At 42.0% G+C, this 16,250-nt stretch overlaps 1 protein-coding gene across 1 annotated transcript; it reads left to right on the forward strand.

Annotated features, from left to right (window-relative positions):
• The first annotated feature begins 319 nt into the window (after positions 1-319).
• COMMD2 (COMM domain containing 2) lies at positions 320-5,963 on the forward strand. The gene is made up of 5 exons (XM_067553699.1): positions 320-692; positions 1,173-1,250; positions 1,961-2,043; positions 3,589-3,762; positions 5,383-5,963. Exons 1-5 carry the CDS (start codon positions 626-628, stop codon positions 5,578-5,580), a joined length of 600 nt encoding a protein of 199 aa, XP_067409800.1. The 5' UTR covers positions 320-625; the 3' UTR covers positions 5,581-5,963.
• The last annotated feature ends 10,287 nt before the right edge of the window (positions 5,964-16,250 follow it).

Consider the following 16,250-nt stretch of genomic DNA (forward strand, 5'->3'; position numbering starts at 1 on the left):
CAGCTCATACCCACCCCGATTTTGCTCCTCAGCCCCTCTCCTACTCCTACTCCCGCCTCCATCGGCTTAACCCCCACCCCCACCCCCAGGCCAGTAATATTCTATCCCCTGATCAGATCCTGCCCATCCCCGCCTCCAATGTGCCCCCCGTGCCCCTTTTTAGCCCCGCTAAAGAGCGGCCAAGGGAGCCTGACTCCGAGTAAGGGCAGGGTGAGGGCAGCGGCTACAGCAAATGTTACTGAGCATGCTCAGTTCCTGTGCGCATGCTCAATACAGCCGGAATCACAAAATCTGTTCTCAGCACTTCCCGCCAGGCCTCGGCCGCCCCGCAGCAGAGAACGAGACGTTGAATTGTCCCTGACCCTGGCACACGCAGGGCCCAGCCCCGGCTCGCGCGCGGGCCGTGTGTTTTCCGGCCGCCGCCAGGCCTTTTCCCTGCAGCCGGCCGGGCCCGGAACCCGTGTGTCGGGCTGTGCTCGCCGGCCGGACCTTGTTGCTGGCTGAGCCGCCCTGCGTGACGGGAAGTGAGTCATCGGCTCGCTGGGTGACTGCGGCGCCGGGTCCGGAGCCGGGCTCGTGTTTGGAGCGGCGGGCTGGGCGGAGAAGGCGAGAGGCCGCGGGGAAGATGCTGCTGGTGCTATCGGAGGAGCACAAGGAGCACCTGGGCTTCCTGCCCCAGGTGGACAGCGCAGGTCCAGCTTGGGATTGGCTTCCCGCCCCCGCCGCCCTCAGGCGGGGTCTCTGCCCTGGGCGGGATCTTTCGACCCCACAGCCTCCCCCGCCCCCACAAAGCCGGGCAGGAGCCTTGAGCGGCGAGTTCCTAGCGCGAGAGCGGCCCTCCTCGGTCCCCCTTGGGCAGCGAAGCGGCGTCTTTTCCCCGGAGAAATGGAAAGCGGGGGCCCTCTGCCCTTCTCCCAAAGAGCCTGACAGTCACCCCCCGTCTCTGGGCGCCGCGCTGGTTTGGGGGGTTCGGGGCTCTGAGAGCCCAGGGCCTTCTGCAGGGGCCAGGGGTCAGCTCTGTTAATGAGAGAGACCTGGCCGCGGTGTGAAATGTGCCCCTGAAACCCTCCCACCGGGCAGGAACTGTTCAGTAACTGCCCGAGAGTTCCAGTCACCCCAACCCGAGGGGTCCCTAGGCAGGTCTGCAGCGTCTTTATCTCCTTTCCTTTCAGTTGTTGGTGAATTTGGCCGTATCGCAGTGGAGTTCTTAAGAAAAGGCACCAACCCGAAAATCTATGAAGGAGCTGCAAGTAAGACGAGAGAAATGGGGCTGAAGGGTCATGCTGCTGAAGACCCTGTTGGACTGCAGGGAATTGTTCAAATTAATTTTTTTTAAAACACTAATTTAAAAAAATACTAGATTCATAAATTCTAAAACATCAAAAACGTGCCCTACCAGGACTATTTCATCCTGAAAAAGGAGAATTGCCATAGATGCCATGAAGTCCACTAGAGACTTTGCTGTTGCTGATGATTTTATGTGGAAGGTGCTTAGGTACTACTACAGTGTTGAGCAGCAATATAAAATTATGAAATATCTTTGGGACAGATGTAAGAGCATGATGCCTTAAATGGAGTCATCAACTTGAATATGCAATTAACAAAACAAATTCTGGCACTTCTGAATTTCTCTCTTCCAATTTTTGTTGTTTTACAATAATGCTTTCCTGGTTTTCAAAAAATATTTTTCTATCTCCTGTTGCTTTGTGAAAGGTCCACCTAACCATCAGGGTAAAATTGTCTGTAGACAATTTAGTAGATTATAGCAGGGAGGTTGAGGAATGATACTGGCTGTACTCAAAAGGTTCTTTCAGGGCCCTATTGTGATTTATCCTGCAGTGTATACCTAAGTCTGTACTAGTTCTGCTGTGCTTTATTTATTTATATATTTAGATGCCCTGTGTGTTATATCTTGGACAGATACACCTTATCTTGTCTTGAATATTTGTTTTCTTTTCAGGAAAGCTTAATGTTAGTAGTGACATTATTCAGCATGGAGTAGAAGGATTAACATATCTTCTCACTGAGAGCTCCAAGCTCATGGTAAGGATAATGTCAGGATAGTAAATCTGTGGGCAAAAGTTTGACAGAAGTCCTTCAATTTTTTTTATTGGAAAACAAAGGCTTCCACACTAAGCCTGTAATGCAGGAAACACTTAGACAAGGGACCTACGTTATCAAGTTTTCTTTATGATGGAGAATGGAAGGGAGTGTATAAAAGCAACATCATTTTCATTTAATATTGTAATATTAAGCACCCCAAAGCACTATATATATGGCTCACTTCACTTTGCCAAGCATGTGCATGTCAGTGGCTCTGGAGTTAAACTTTTTAAACAGCACATAGCAACAATAAAAAGCAGTAAAGAACAGAAAGTGAGGAATAATGATTTATGAAACTATCCAACTGTAAGTGAAGAAATTGTTTTGATATTATTAATATTAATTAATTAATATTTTGAGTGCTAACACTGTTCAAATACAGAGTAGATTAAATCCTTTTATTAGGTGTTCCTTGTAGCTACCCCAGGCTGCTACAGTCTGGTCTGATGCTCTTAGTGTGTGAGATTTTAACTAGATCACAACAAAAGGTAATATGAATACAGACAAATAAGAAAGAAAGAAAGGCATCTGGGTAATAAGCTGTCTTCCCATTGGGAAGACTGTTCAAGAAGTCAGAGGATACTTGCATATTGCAAACATATGAAAGGAGGGCAGCAGGTAACTCTTAGTCCTGAGTTAGCTTCATTCACTTGTATTCTGGTATTGCTTCCAGTTCTTAGAAACAAGAAAAGTGAAATATCTTCCTTTGTAAAGTAAGGTGACCTGAAAAATGAAATAAATTGCATTGGCATTTTGATAGGGTAGAGCTTGCAGTGGAACACTTGTAGTATGTGAAAACTGTTGGCAATAGTGCAAAAGGATGACTGTTCCCTCAAGTACAAAACTGCTTCCAGAATAGCAGAAACTGAACCACACCATAAAATAAAACATACTATGTAGAAAACCATTGATCTGGGACCATCAAAGTACAAGCGCCAGTCTAGATGAATATTGTGAGTTCTGGTGTTGCACCCAGCGCTTATGTACATAGATAGGCATTTTAGAAATTTCAGAATACTTTATAATTTTAATAATGATGCTACACAATACATTATTGATGGATTTGATATCTAGAAATGTACTACAATCTGGCAAGGCCCAAGAAGTCATTGTTATAAGCTCCTTCTTTTGGCACACTCTTTTGGTTCCTACTTCCAAATATTTGTACCAAAAGGATTAAATATAAAATGTTAAGCATTTTTTGCTCTTTTTAATTTATTTGTGTAGTTGGATCTGAATATTCTTATTGAAGTTGATGTATGTTGGTAGCAATATCATATCAACATTTATACACTAGTTAACATGCAAGAGGCTTGATGGGTTTTAGCTCTGGAACTCCTCTCTTATACTTCTGCATGAAAGGGATTGTAACTAGGTAATGTGAGTTTAGAAAATGTAATTTATAGATTCTGGTGAGCAAGTAATACAGTAATAGCAACAATAGTTGTGCAATTCCTGATTCTGTTCTAATTTGTTAATTTCTAGATTTCTGAGATAGACTTCCAAGACTCTGTACTTGTTCTGGGATTCTCAGAGGAATTGAACAAATTACTGCTTCAGCTTTACCTTGACAACAGAAAGGAGATCAGAAGCATTCTTAGTGAATTGGCACCAAAGCTTCCCAGTTACCACAGCCTTGAATGGAGACTAGATGTGCAGGTAACATACCCTATTCTTAGTAGGTAATCTGAATTTCTTTTTAGCACATTTTGATGGAACAAGGTGGTGTGAAAAAATTAGGGTTAATTCAGTCTTCTTAAAATGCTTGTGTGACCCTTCTGTGCCTAGGGCAGCCACCTGAAAATGCCAAGGTCAGACTGTAAAAGGAGAGCAGATTCTCCCAGCACTGGTGGGTGACACTGAAGTCATGCTTCCCAACCAGCCACAAACTGTGCTTCTGATTTCCCACACCTCTTATCAAGAAGCCAGTACACAGATACACACAGCCCCTTTTGCTGCATTTCAGTCTTCGGCCCCCAATCAGCCACTAGGTCCAGTAAAGAGACCAGTTATTTAAACTCTATGCTCTTTACTAAAAAGGTTCTTCCTGACCCCAAAGAGTCAGCCACATTACCAGATCAATATAAGTTTGGATCTTACCCAAAATACCATGCTGCCAGCCAATCCTTTAGTAACTAAAACTAAAGGTTTATTATAAAAAGAAAGGAACAAACAATAAGAGAAATGTTAAAGGATTAAAGCAATCAGATACATACAAATGATTTGAAAGTCGATATACATCAGGTTTCTAGAAGAATTGTGGAGTTTGTAGGCTTCTATAGTCCCTCTGGTATACATCTAGTACTTGGATGGGTCTCAGCCCTTTGTTTCACGGCTTCAGTTCAGTTGTACATGAGCTGATCCAGAGGTAGGTTGGTAGCTGAAGCTGAATCCCGACTGAAGAACAAAATGGATTTCCAGGCCTCTGCCTTATATATCCTCTGGCCCCTGCTATGCTGTTTGTGGAATTTTACAGGAATCAAAATGGAGTTCAGAGTCACATGAACAAGTCCTGGTGACTCATCAGGTATACCTTTGGCTTTTCCCCCTGGGCCCCTTGCATCTGTGGATGTCTCAATGGGCATTAAGCAGGCTATTGTTCTGCTGCCACCCTGTCTAGGGTGTGTCTCAGACAGCACAATTTGAAATAGATATATCCAGCCAGCATGACACCCCCAACGCGAGACCGGTGTAGAAGGAAGTAATCAGAGCTCCTGAATACACCTCAAGGCCCCCCCTTATCCAGCCAGCGTGACAGCTTGAGGCAGCAGTATTTGCATTTATATAAATATTTGCATATGCTTATTTGCCAGTTTGCACTGGAAGACAGAGGGCTTTAAGACAGAAGAAGAATACACTTAATGTTGCAAAATGATTTCATTGTTTTATGTGCTGTTACAGTGCAGAGTTCAGTGCAGAGATTTATATACTAGATTAAAAGATAACTTCTTTATTTAGTCTATTATTGTTTTTAAATTCTTTGGCATAATATGTGTGTGTGTGTTTTTTATATATATATACACATACACACACGTGTTGTCAAATAACAGTATTGCAAAAAAATACATTTGATTAAACCAGAAACGGCAATAATTATCTAATAATGATAAAACTAGATACAGATGTAAAGAATAAACTATGTGTTAGTCTATGATTGCATGAGTGTTATGAGTACCAAATGTGACTCTTGGGTTCCTAGCATATTTCTTTTTGTTTTAACTCTTACTGTTCTTTTTTCCCTTCTTTCCCATCCCATCTCATTTGAACATCTCCATACAGCTTGCCAGCAGGAGTTTGAGACAACAGATTAAACCAGCAGTCACTGTAAAGCTGCACCTTGATCAAAATGGAGATCAGACAGCCAAAATATTACAAACTGACCCTGCTACTCTGCTCCACCTAATTCAGCAATTAGAACAAGCCTTGGGGGAAATGAAAACAAATCATTGTAGGCGAATAGTGCGCAACATCAAATAGCATTAATTTGTGAAACAGTAGTAGAAAAAAATGTTCACAAATACATTTTGAGGAAAATAAACATCTGGATCAGATGAAATGCTTTCCTGTGCCAGGATCTTGAGCTAGTGGTTACAGGCCAAACTTCCTTTGGTGCTTTCCTTTGCACAGCTGCCTGATGTAAGTTAGGATAATTGTCTTGTGCTCTAACTCCATATATAGACATTAGTCTGTTCAGCTCTAAATTAGTTCTCTCTCCTTGGTGAGCTTTTCTAACATTACATAAGGCTGCCTTAGTGTAATACAAAATTATGTATTCATTGTTATATTTATCAAGCAGCATTTTTTCTTGTGTTCCTTCTTTAAATAAAAAAATAATTAAGCTGAAAAGGAGTAATATTTTACCAGGATTGGTCTTATGCTTATTGAATCACTGAATGTAACTGTTGAAGTTTCCACTTTTTTTCCCCTGTCGTAACTTCTGTTAGTGGCTGCTAAGATGCTTTTATGAAGTGGTGGCAGCAAATTCTGTAGTGCTGCATATATAATCAAAGTCGCATTACAGACAAAGTAGTATGTTTGTTTTAGATATCGTTTCCTAGGTTTCTGGCTAGACTTGCAAATAAGAGTCCATCTTTAAGTTTAATTTCTGTAAGCCAAAACACTCTGCTACTGTTTAACTTTCTGTAAAGATGTGTAATATGGTAGCAATACCTTGATTATAGCAGGGTGTGATGGGTGTCCACCCCACACAGAAGTGGAAGGGGTTAATGGAGGCCAAATGGGCAAATTAACCCAGTAGATTGGAGGCTAAAACGATTAAGATTAGAGGAACAGGCTTACCTGTGCAGGAACAAGCGGGGCCTGTATAAAGCCAGGTAGCTGGCTGCAGCCAGCAGTTGCTGGGAAAGGGTAGTCACTCCTTGGGAAGGGGGAGCAGCATTTGGAGACTGCAGTGTGTGTTGGATGCAGTCGCTTCCTGGGAGGAGGGTTTTGGAACTGCTATCCTCAGATAGAGGAGGGGAACTAGTGGTCAGAAGTTGGAGTAGTGAGGGCTGGGAGAGGAAAGCCCAGGACTGCTGAGCTGAGGGTCCTGGACTGGAACCCCATGTAGAGGGCAGGTCTGGGTTCCCCTCTCAGCTACTGGGGAATGCCCAGGGTGTTGGAGACACCAACCAGATAGTAGGTTTGGAAAGATTGCAAATTCCCTGGAAAAGGAGGACCTGGCTGGAGGGCCAAGCTATGAAGAGGAGGCTACAGATGCAGGTATGAGTGGGGCTGCAGACTGAGACCGGATGGGGGGGAAGATGCCACTGGAGGGAGAGCGCAAGCTGGCAGAGCTAATTCCCAGGATGGCCACCAGGAGGTGTTGCGAGTGGTGAGTGTACCCTGTGACACGGCTAGTAATTACTACTAGCAGGTTCTGGCAGCCAGCTAGTAATGGCTGGCTTAAGTAATAGTCTGTACATACAGACCCCAATAGCTCTGCATAAATTCATAAATACAGGTAATCTGAACAGTAGAAAAAGCAATATTATGGGCTAAGCAATGATAATTTTTCAAGAAAGCTATTAGGAGAAAGCAAAAAAATGCAACTGCTGCTTCATCCTCTTTTTCAGTTTTATTGATCAAAACATTCTTTGGCTTGGATTTTTCTCTCTGACAGGTCAGCTGTAGCAAGTTTTCCAGCCTGTGGAAAGATGGATTTATGATGAAAATATTGACTTAATAATTGCAATGTGAATGATATTTTAATTAAGAAATGTAAGTGGCTTTTAGCATCTAACATGGATGACAAATGTTACAAGTCCATTTTTTCATTTATGCTTTAGTATAACATTTTCTAGCTTTAGTGACTAGGATGTTAGTTAGTTTCACTTTTCTAGTGGGAGTGCATTATACAGTATACCATGGGAACTGTAGCTGGAGAGAGAACAGATAGTGAAGTGGAGTCTTGTATGTGTGGTTTGGCTTCAATTCATGCTTTCTCCCCTCCTCCTTCCATGTTGATGTTATAATAATGCTCTCTTGCTGCTGTTTGGGATTTGTTTAAAATACACTTTCTATTGCGAAATCGATTGTCCTCTTTTAGTGTTTTGGGGTTTTGCTCCTTGTGTAAAATACTTCTGCTGTCTTTGATTTTAAATAGTAATAAACTGTAGCAGTTCCTACCATTTAAAAAGGGACTCAATGCTAGAAGTTTCATACTTAATTAGTGTATTTTATTCTTTGAGCGGGGGGCGGGAAGTGGAATGAAGGGAATGGCTAACATAGTTCCCTCACACAGTTGTTCACAAATACGACTACTTAATTTCCTCTCCCATCTACAACCGAAGCTTACATCAGTTTTGTTTCCTGTTTTAAAAAATGGCAGACCCCCTACATGGAGTCTTGTTATCCAGTTTCATTACTTAAGACCAGCCAGCAGGTTGTAGGAGATTTACTGTGTCTGATCCATAAAGATCAGAAAGGGTTTTGTTAAGCACGTGTTCCTCTGACAACATTTATTGACTAAATTTGATCCACTCAGCCTTGTCTGCTGGGACTCAGCTGCTGTTGCTATCACTTAATGCAGAAAAAATGTTTGATTAGGGCAGAGGATGTTATCTTTTTCCAGTGGTGGGATGGTCTCTGAATGGATTAACTACAGTACACTAAGGTCTGTGCTAAAATGGAGATTGATAGAGCTGGCTTTGCATTAGCAAGGGGTTGGCACCATTGCTTATTGAATTATTGAATGTTCATGTGAACCACTACCTGAGAAGATTAGTGAAGAGCTAATGAGTGTTGTGTGGGGAGGAAATAAATTCATTTGCCCTTTCCATGGAAGCCAGTGTCATATTTGTTATGCATCTGATCCATGAGAAGACTTGTTTACTATAGACTACTTGGGAGGCTTGTGAACCACTATTTGCTAGTTTAGAAAATGGATGCATAACGAGAGAGACCATATATAACTTAGCCTTTGATTGTCAGAGGGGAAATATAGTCAAGCTTTTCTCAGTCTGTCATCTGTGTGGTTTTTTGTGTTGCACATCAGACCTCTAATTATATAAAATAACTAACTACAATCAAGCTGAGGTACTTGGCATCTCCATTGTTCTTTTTAGTGTCAGTGCTGGTCTTGCATATTTTAGAGGAAGTGCAAGAATAGCTTGAGTAGTCAATTCATATTTCGCCCTAGTGACCTCTCCTTAGTTGGGCTCTATTCTAAAGCCCACTGAAGTGAATGGGAGTCTCTCCATTCATCTCATTGGACTTTGGGTCAGGTTTAAGGACGCTCTCATCACTCACTTCCTTGTCCCCATAAGGGTCTGACCATGCCTCTACCTTTTCCATTTTTGTAAAGAAAACCTATTTTATTGTAGCTATTCCCAGCTACTATGGACCAGTTGGTACCATGCACAAGCATTTGCAGTCTCTATGACCATGTCTGCGTGGTGTCATGGTAAGGTGTGGGGTATTTTTGTTGTCTCTCCTTCACCACCAGATTCTAAATAGAATGGAGAGTTCTAACTGGATCTGGGGAGTATAGAAAATTTGGGCATTATAACCAGAGCATAGCACACAGACATACCTGTGTGTCTCGTGCTCATGAAGTTTCTCTCAGTGGTGCACAGGCAAATGCTATATTCTGCTATATTCACTTGTTTTCAGCAAAGCTAACCACTGCATGGTGCACCTCTGTAAACAGTCTCCACTCGTATAGTGCACGTGCAGATGGCTAGTGCTGGTGTAATAGTACCTACAGTGAAAATAGTCGTCCCGACAACACTGCACAGTGTACATGTCAATTGTGTGGATGGTCTATCCTTTAGTATCCCAAGTTAAATTTTCCAGAAACATTTCATACCAAGTGCTGCACACACTGCTCGTTTGTATGCTTATTTTGCCAGCATCAGCTTCTCCAGAAATTATAATATTCTGAAGTCCACTTCTTTATCAGGATGTCTTAAAAAAAGGTTTTCTATGGGTGTGATGCTAGCAGGCAGGAGGCAGATGTGCAGGTGAGAAGGGGATCCAGTTGGAACTGAACCCTGTGACTGGGTGTCTAAATGCCTTACCAAGCAGAGCATTGCTCAGGTTAGCTCACAGTGCTATGAAAATATTATGCAATGTAAAAATGCCCATAGTAACAGCTGGCATTGAGGCAAATCTGCCCAGTCTGATTAACGAACCAAATTCTTGCTGCTTGCTAGTATGGAGGCACTCTATACTCTGGTGGTGAGGGACCAAGATGTTGAAGAGGAGGAGAAAGAGAACTTCAGCAGAGATCCAAGAGGAGGAGTTGGATTGGAAGATGACCAATCCTGTGCTTGGAACCGAGTCCCAAGCTTTCGAGATGGTGGCTGACCAGGTTCAAGATGAGAAACTGGAAGACAAGGTCCCCTTGCACCAAGTATGGTTTTGCAGGCAGACCTGGGGGGCTGCAGGGAGTTGCTGGGTTCCAATTAATACAATCTGACTCTTAAATGGGTGGTTTCAGCCTTGTGTGGAAGTGGCTCCTCTCTCCAGTTGTGTAAGTTCCTCCCTTTCCCCACCTCTGTAGTTCAAGGTGGCAGTTGCAGCATGATGTGCAAATGCAACAATGGAATAGAGTGCCAGTGTGGAGGCAGGTAAAACTGCATCTGAAACATAATGACTATTTTGGTTGTGTTGCAGCACGTCCATTTACACCAATATAATTCCATTGATTGAATGACCAATGGCTCAGTTTTCTGATGCATTAGGGCAGCTTTGTGCTGGTCAGCCTGCTCAAAGCTTCTTTGGAGCCATTGTAATTAGCCATGGACGGATCTCCCAGCAAAGAGAGAAATCATCAGCTGGTGTCAAGCCACCATAGCAACTTCTACACTGGTGGCTACTATTTAGAGATCATGGCCAGTGGGAAGGGACCATGCCGAGCGCATCTCTGAGTTTTAGGTTGGCCTCTTCAGGCTCTTGGCAGCCATCACAATTTAAAGCAGCTAACAAACTTCAGTTCTCTGGTCATGTGCCAGTCTACTCTCCAATGACAGGATTGGGGTGGTGTCCAACCTCCTTTGTGCCCTCTCCTCAGCCACAGCTGAAGATCTGGCTTTTGCCATGGCATTATTATGCATTGTTTTCAAGTCTAAAAAATATTTTGGAAGATATTGTAATGTGTTTTTGGAGCTGTTGCTATGATGTATTGGTGTACTTATTATTGCTGAGTTTTAATTATAACTGTTGAAAGTGGAAGCCTGTAATGGAAACACAGACTCAACCTTTACAATTACATAATATGGCCTTTCATCCAAAGATTTTGTAGCAATTTGCAAACAATGTAATTAATGAAGCCTCAGAACATCCTCTAAGGAAGTTAAGTATGACTATAATGGCTTTAAAGATTGACATATTTATCAGTCTGCTGCATCTAAGTTCCATATTAAGGCATGGTGCTACCCTAAAAAATTATTTAAAACGGCCCCTCTTTACTCATTAGATTTGTTTCCTATGTGTATTCAAGTCATAAATGTAGATTTTATTTATTTATTTTCTGCACTGATCCTGCAATTTTCCCATGTAGATAAGTTCCTATGATCCTGGCCCCAGTTTATTTTATATAGCTGTTTATAATACTAAATAAACCATATCAGGGTGGGCAATAGTAGACCATTTGGGGCACGCCTTTGAGGCACAAAGCCAAAGGCTGAATGTCTCTGACTACCTGAGAAATGCGCAAATAGCTCAATAATGCACACCCTATCAGAGTATGCTTAAAAGCTACAAAGGCAAGCTGGAGCATTAACCAATGTGGTTTGAATAAAACAAGACATTTGCCTATGTGTAAATTTACCAGAAGGAAAATTCCTAGGAAAAAAAATTAAATGTAAACTTCTAACAGGAGCATCATTTTCAAAACAAATAAGTGAATCAAAGAATTAGGGACTGTTTCAAGTACAAATTAAAAATCCTTCACTGGAATGACAAGTTGTTTGTGTATATATCCTGAAAACTCAGATAACACATCTGGCTATTTTCCATTCCTCTTCTCCCCCTCCCCCCCTCTGATTTTCTATTAATATTTATATGGGTTTTACCATTCAAATAAGTCAAAAGGAAGGACAACTGATGTTTTCTATATGGCTCTCTCTTGTTCAGACATGTCAGCAAATACAAATGTAGTCCTTTCCCCAGTAAAGGTTGTAAGCCTCTGATTAATAGGGCATAGCATAAATATACTTCATAAGAGGATACATCTGAAGTTCACCTTGGCCACTAGTGTTCGTAGTTAATTGTTACTTGACTACTTTGGGTACATGAGGCTCTTTCAAGAAATCCTGAACATTTTCTCTTATGATTGTTTGACAATTATTTGGAGGCTTGGATCTTCATCTAAGCATGAAGGCCTTCATTTACATGAGGCATAGATAAAAAATTAGTAATGGCTGTAGGGTTTTTTTTTAAGAATGGCATACCACTTCTTTTTAATCCATAGGTGCTCATTGGTTAAATCCTCTGCTGTGGCTGTTGGGCTGTTCACAGAAGTGTGGATACCACTCTTGCATCTTCTGATAGAATATGCACGATAGAGTTAGCTGCACTGGAGCAGCTGCTTTTATATAGCTCATTCACCTGAAAAATAGAATCACTGCACCGTTAACAGCTGGGGATGGCATATAAAAACTGCTGCAGTTGCCTCTGGAGAACTATCACTGACATCAACTACAGAAAACTTTAGGATCTTGTGGTAAATGCAAAAGTAGGGGTCAGGAGGGCCTCCTGGGTTCTAGTCATGGCTGTGCTTTAGAATTGGTATGCACTTAATCCAATGCCCATTGAAGGCAAAGGCCTTCCACTGACTTCAGTGGGCGTTGGATCAGATTCTATCTGAGTCCAGAGCCAAGTCACGTTCCTGTCCATCAGTTTACTTCCCTCTAATATGGGTATAATAACACTTAGAGAAGTACTGTTGGGCTTAATTAAATTTTATTAATTTATGTTTGTAAATCTTTCAGATTGGATGAAGTTGCTGTAGATCAATATTGTGAAGTATAATACATCATTAATTTATGCAATGAGCAGTGGAGTGAAAATATTAATAAATCATCTGCCTTTGCCGAGGAAGGAAACAAAACTGATAAACATTCTTTAAAAGTTTAGGGACAGAGTCTGATACTCATGTTGAGTAGTACCTTATTCTATGAATAGCTTCATTTGACATAACTGAAGTAAAGTGTTATTCAGCATGAATGAGAGTATCAAAATCTGGCCTTTAATTAGCATTTCCTCTAGAAAGGAATGTAATACATTAACAGGTGTGTCTTACTAAAGGATGCAGAGGCCTGGAGAAAGCAAGGAAGCCTTGTAAGGAGCATGTATGAGCAAGCACCATGCTCTGGTTGGTATAAGTAAGGAAATACATATCTAAGATCATCTAGTAATGGGGATTTAGAACAAGGAAGTTTCAGAAAAATTACGTTTAATTTCTGAGTAACTCTGGAACAGGTGCTGCAACTAGCACAACAATCTGATTCTGAACAAGTTTAAAACGGAAGTCACCCAGCAATGAATCAGTAGAAGAATGATGCAAGGGATAGCAAAAAAAATTCCCATACAGTAAAGGGAAAAGTGTGTTTAAAAAAACAAACACACTGAAGAATACTAAGTTTCTTGGGCAGAAATATAACTGGTGTGGCAAGGAAGACTACAAGAAAGATGAGATTTCCTTACCCAGTAAACACACAAGAAACATATGAAACATCGCTGTTGAAACAAAGGAAGTGACAAACTAACCTAAACAAGGGATTTGTGTCCAATGACAACATTCATGAACAATCTTGGATTGCTAAGATCAAGATTTGCAATACTATTACCATGTGTAAAACTGAGCCAGGGTGGAGGTGAACATGACTTATACAAAGACTTTTTTAAGGAGATGAGTCCTAGACCTAAGTTGGAGCAGCTAAAGATAGTGTTCAATAGCCCACGCTACTTACAAAGGTATGTAATGTGTGATGCCTGTTCAGCAAAAATGACTTGCTCAAAAGCTAGTGCAGATTCTAGTGAAATAGAAGGTGTACACCCCGGGGTTCCCAACATTTTTGGCTTGAGGGCCACAAATATCATTTTTACAACCCTGAAGGGCCACCAGTCTATCAACTCCAAAAAAATGTACTGATGTATACACCATTAAGGGCTACAAATCACTACATATTTAAAGTAAACATTTTTGATGCTACTGTGCTTATTTTTACATTCTCTATTTTACACCTACAGATTATTTGCAGTATGTCACACTCAGACAAAGCACTGGTGTAGATGAGTGACTGTCACTACACACTGAAGCACATGGCCTGGCAGCTACTAAGTGCAGGCCAAACCGGAAGGCACTGATTTTTAGAGTCCTGCCCCTCCTCAAGCATGGTGGGTCCTGGCTGTTCCACCATCTGTTTCCCCCACCCCCACCCCAACTGCAGCCAGAAAAGTTCAGCAAAGAGGCTGCCTCTTTGCTGATCTCCCATCCCCCTGGCTGCAGTAGGGAAACCGCACATGTTCTGTAGCCCTGTGCGCTCCACCTGGGTACCTAGGTAGTGACTCCCTTCTGCAGCCATGGGGACAGGAGATCAATGCTCCCCTCCCTGTGACTCCATCAGGGACCCCAGCACTTAGGAATCCAGGCAGAGCGCTTTGCTGCGTTCCCTGCTGAAGCCAGGGGATGGAAGTGCTGATCTCCTGTCCCCTTGTGTGCAGCAAGGAGCCTGCACAGGTCTTGTAGACCCATGGCAATACTCTGCCTGGGTCCTTAGGCAACAGCTCCCTTCTACAGCCAGCAGGAGGGAAGCGGTGGGCCATTTTGAAAGATCCTATAGGCCACTTTTGGCCCCTGGGCCATGGGTTGGGAACCACTGGTGTACACTGCACTCAGCACAGCCTTGAATGTGTCCAAATTGAAGGAAAAGTTGTATAGTTATGGGGGAGAAATGGTGTAAGTGCATTACTGAAATGGCAAAGTGGTGTGTCCATATAATATACATTATGGAAAAATACTTGTGTGTGTTTTGTGCAAGCTTGAAAAAGCCCAATAAAGCAGTATAGATGGAACGGTATAGTCTTCATACTATTGAAAATATAATCTCCAAATTAATTGGTGAAGAATGTTATCCTTATTAGATGCAGCCAATGGATTCTGGCAAGGTTTGAGGCACACTAGCACACTGAAAATTCATATAACATCTGTGACACTGTCTGGATTGGGGGTGACCATTTATAATATTGATATTAGTATTGCAAAATTACAATAATTCATATGAGATGTCATATCATAAATGGAAGGGTTATAATTCGCTAAGATAAGCGTGTTTTATTTATATACACACACACATCAATTTTGTATGATTTAAATATGTATGGCATATTTGTCTTTCAACTTGTACTGTGTTTCTGGATGACACCCCAGGCAGGATGGCAGCAGCAATAAGCCTGCTTAATGGCCCATCCACGGAACACTCAGGTACTCTAGTGAAAAAACCCATGGGCTACAACTTCACCAGGGCACGTAAGAACAGGCCTATGAACAGGGGACTCTGAAGCTTTTCCATGCCATGTGCTGTGTAGCTGTGTTTGGAGAAAGTCACATGCAAAGGAACATGATCCTATCTCTGGATCAACTCATCTACAACTGAAGCTGTGAAATAAAGGTGTGAGACCCATCCATGTACTGGATGTACACCAGAGGAACTGCAGAAACCTGCAAATTACACAATTCTGCTGAGAATCTGATGTATATGGATTTTAATGTCTCTTGTATGTATCTGATTGCTTTGACCGTTTAACATTTCTCTTATTTGTTTCTTTTATAATAAACCTTTAGTTTAGTTTTAGTTACTAAAGGATTGGCTGGCAGTGTGGTATTTTGGATATGATCCAAACTTATATTGATCTAGCAATATGGCTGACCCTTTGGGGTCAGGAGAACATTTTTGTAAAATAACTTCTCTTTATTGGACCTAGTAGCTGATAGGGATGTAAAAATTTGTTTAATTAACAATCTGTTTAAACTTCTAAAAATAGAATGTTTAAACAGTTAAGCACTGCATGTGTAGGAGCAGGGGGAGCTGTGCTGCGCTCTGCTCCCCCCTGCCAAGCCAAGCGCCGCCGTCCTCTTTCCCCCCCACTCTTGCTCAGCAGGGAGCTGCACTGGGCTCGGTACACCCTGCCCTCCCCCCCAGGGCAACGTTTAAACTAATTAGTAAACGGTAAAACCGCTGCTTATCGTTTAAACCTTTAGCCGCTTACGTCTCTAGTTGCCAACTGGGAACCAGAGACTGAAATGCAGTAAAGGGGGCTGTGTAATGTTTTTGTTTTAGCTTCTTGATGACCAATGTGGGGAATCAGAAGCACTATTTGTAACTGGTTAGGGAATCTAACTGCGGTGTTAGTCACCAGTTTGGGAGAGTCTGCTCTCCTCTTTACAGCCTCCCCTGACCTTGGTATTTTCAGGTGGGCTACCCTCGGCATAGACAGGTCACAACACCTTTCAGAAGGCATCACAAGTAACCATGAATCTTCACTGGGAAAATGAGTGAGATTCTGCAAGGCCTGAAGATAGTGGAATTTTATATGAATGACCTTTTTAGTTTATAGGAAGTCTGAGGAACAAGTTCTGAAGGCAGTTAAGGCTACTAGATGTAAATTAAATACAGCACAATGTTTTTCTATGACAAACC

The sequence above is a fragment of the Emydura macquarii genome, unplaced genomic scaffold (assembly GCF_026122565.2).
Source record: "Emydura macquarii macquarii isolate MOO-44397 ecotype Brisbane River unplaced genomic scaffold, CSIRO-AGI_Emac_v2 contig_18, whole genome shotgun sequence".
Lineage (NCBI taxonomy): Eukaryota > Metazoa > Chordata > Testudines > Chelidae > Emydura > Emydura macquarii.

Coding starts and splice junctions, on each gene's coding strand:
- COMMD2 (XM_067553699.1), top strand. CDS start 626: ATGCTGCTGGTGCTATCGGAGGAGCACAAGGAGCACCTGGGCTTCCTG. Junction 693..1,172: donor GCCCCAGGTGGACAGCGCAG/GTCCAGCTTGGG, acceptor CTTTCCTTTCAG/TTGTTGGTGAATTTGGCCGT. Junction 1,251..1,960: donor AATCTATGAAGGAGCTGCAA/GTAAGACGAGAG, acceptor TTTTCTTTTCAG/GAAAGCTTAATGTTAGTAGT.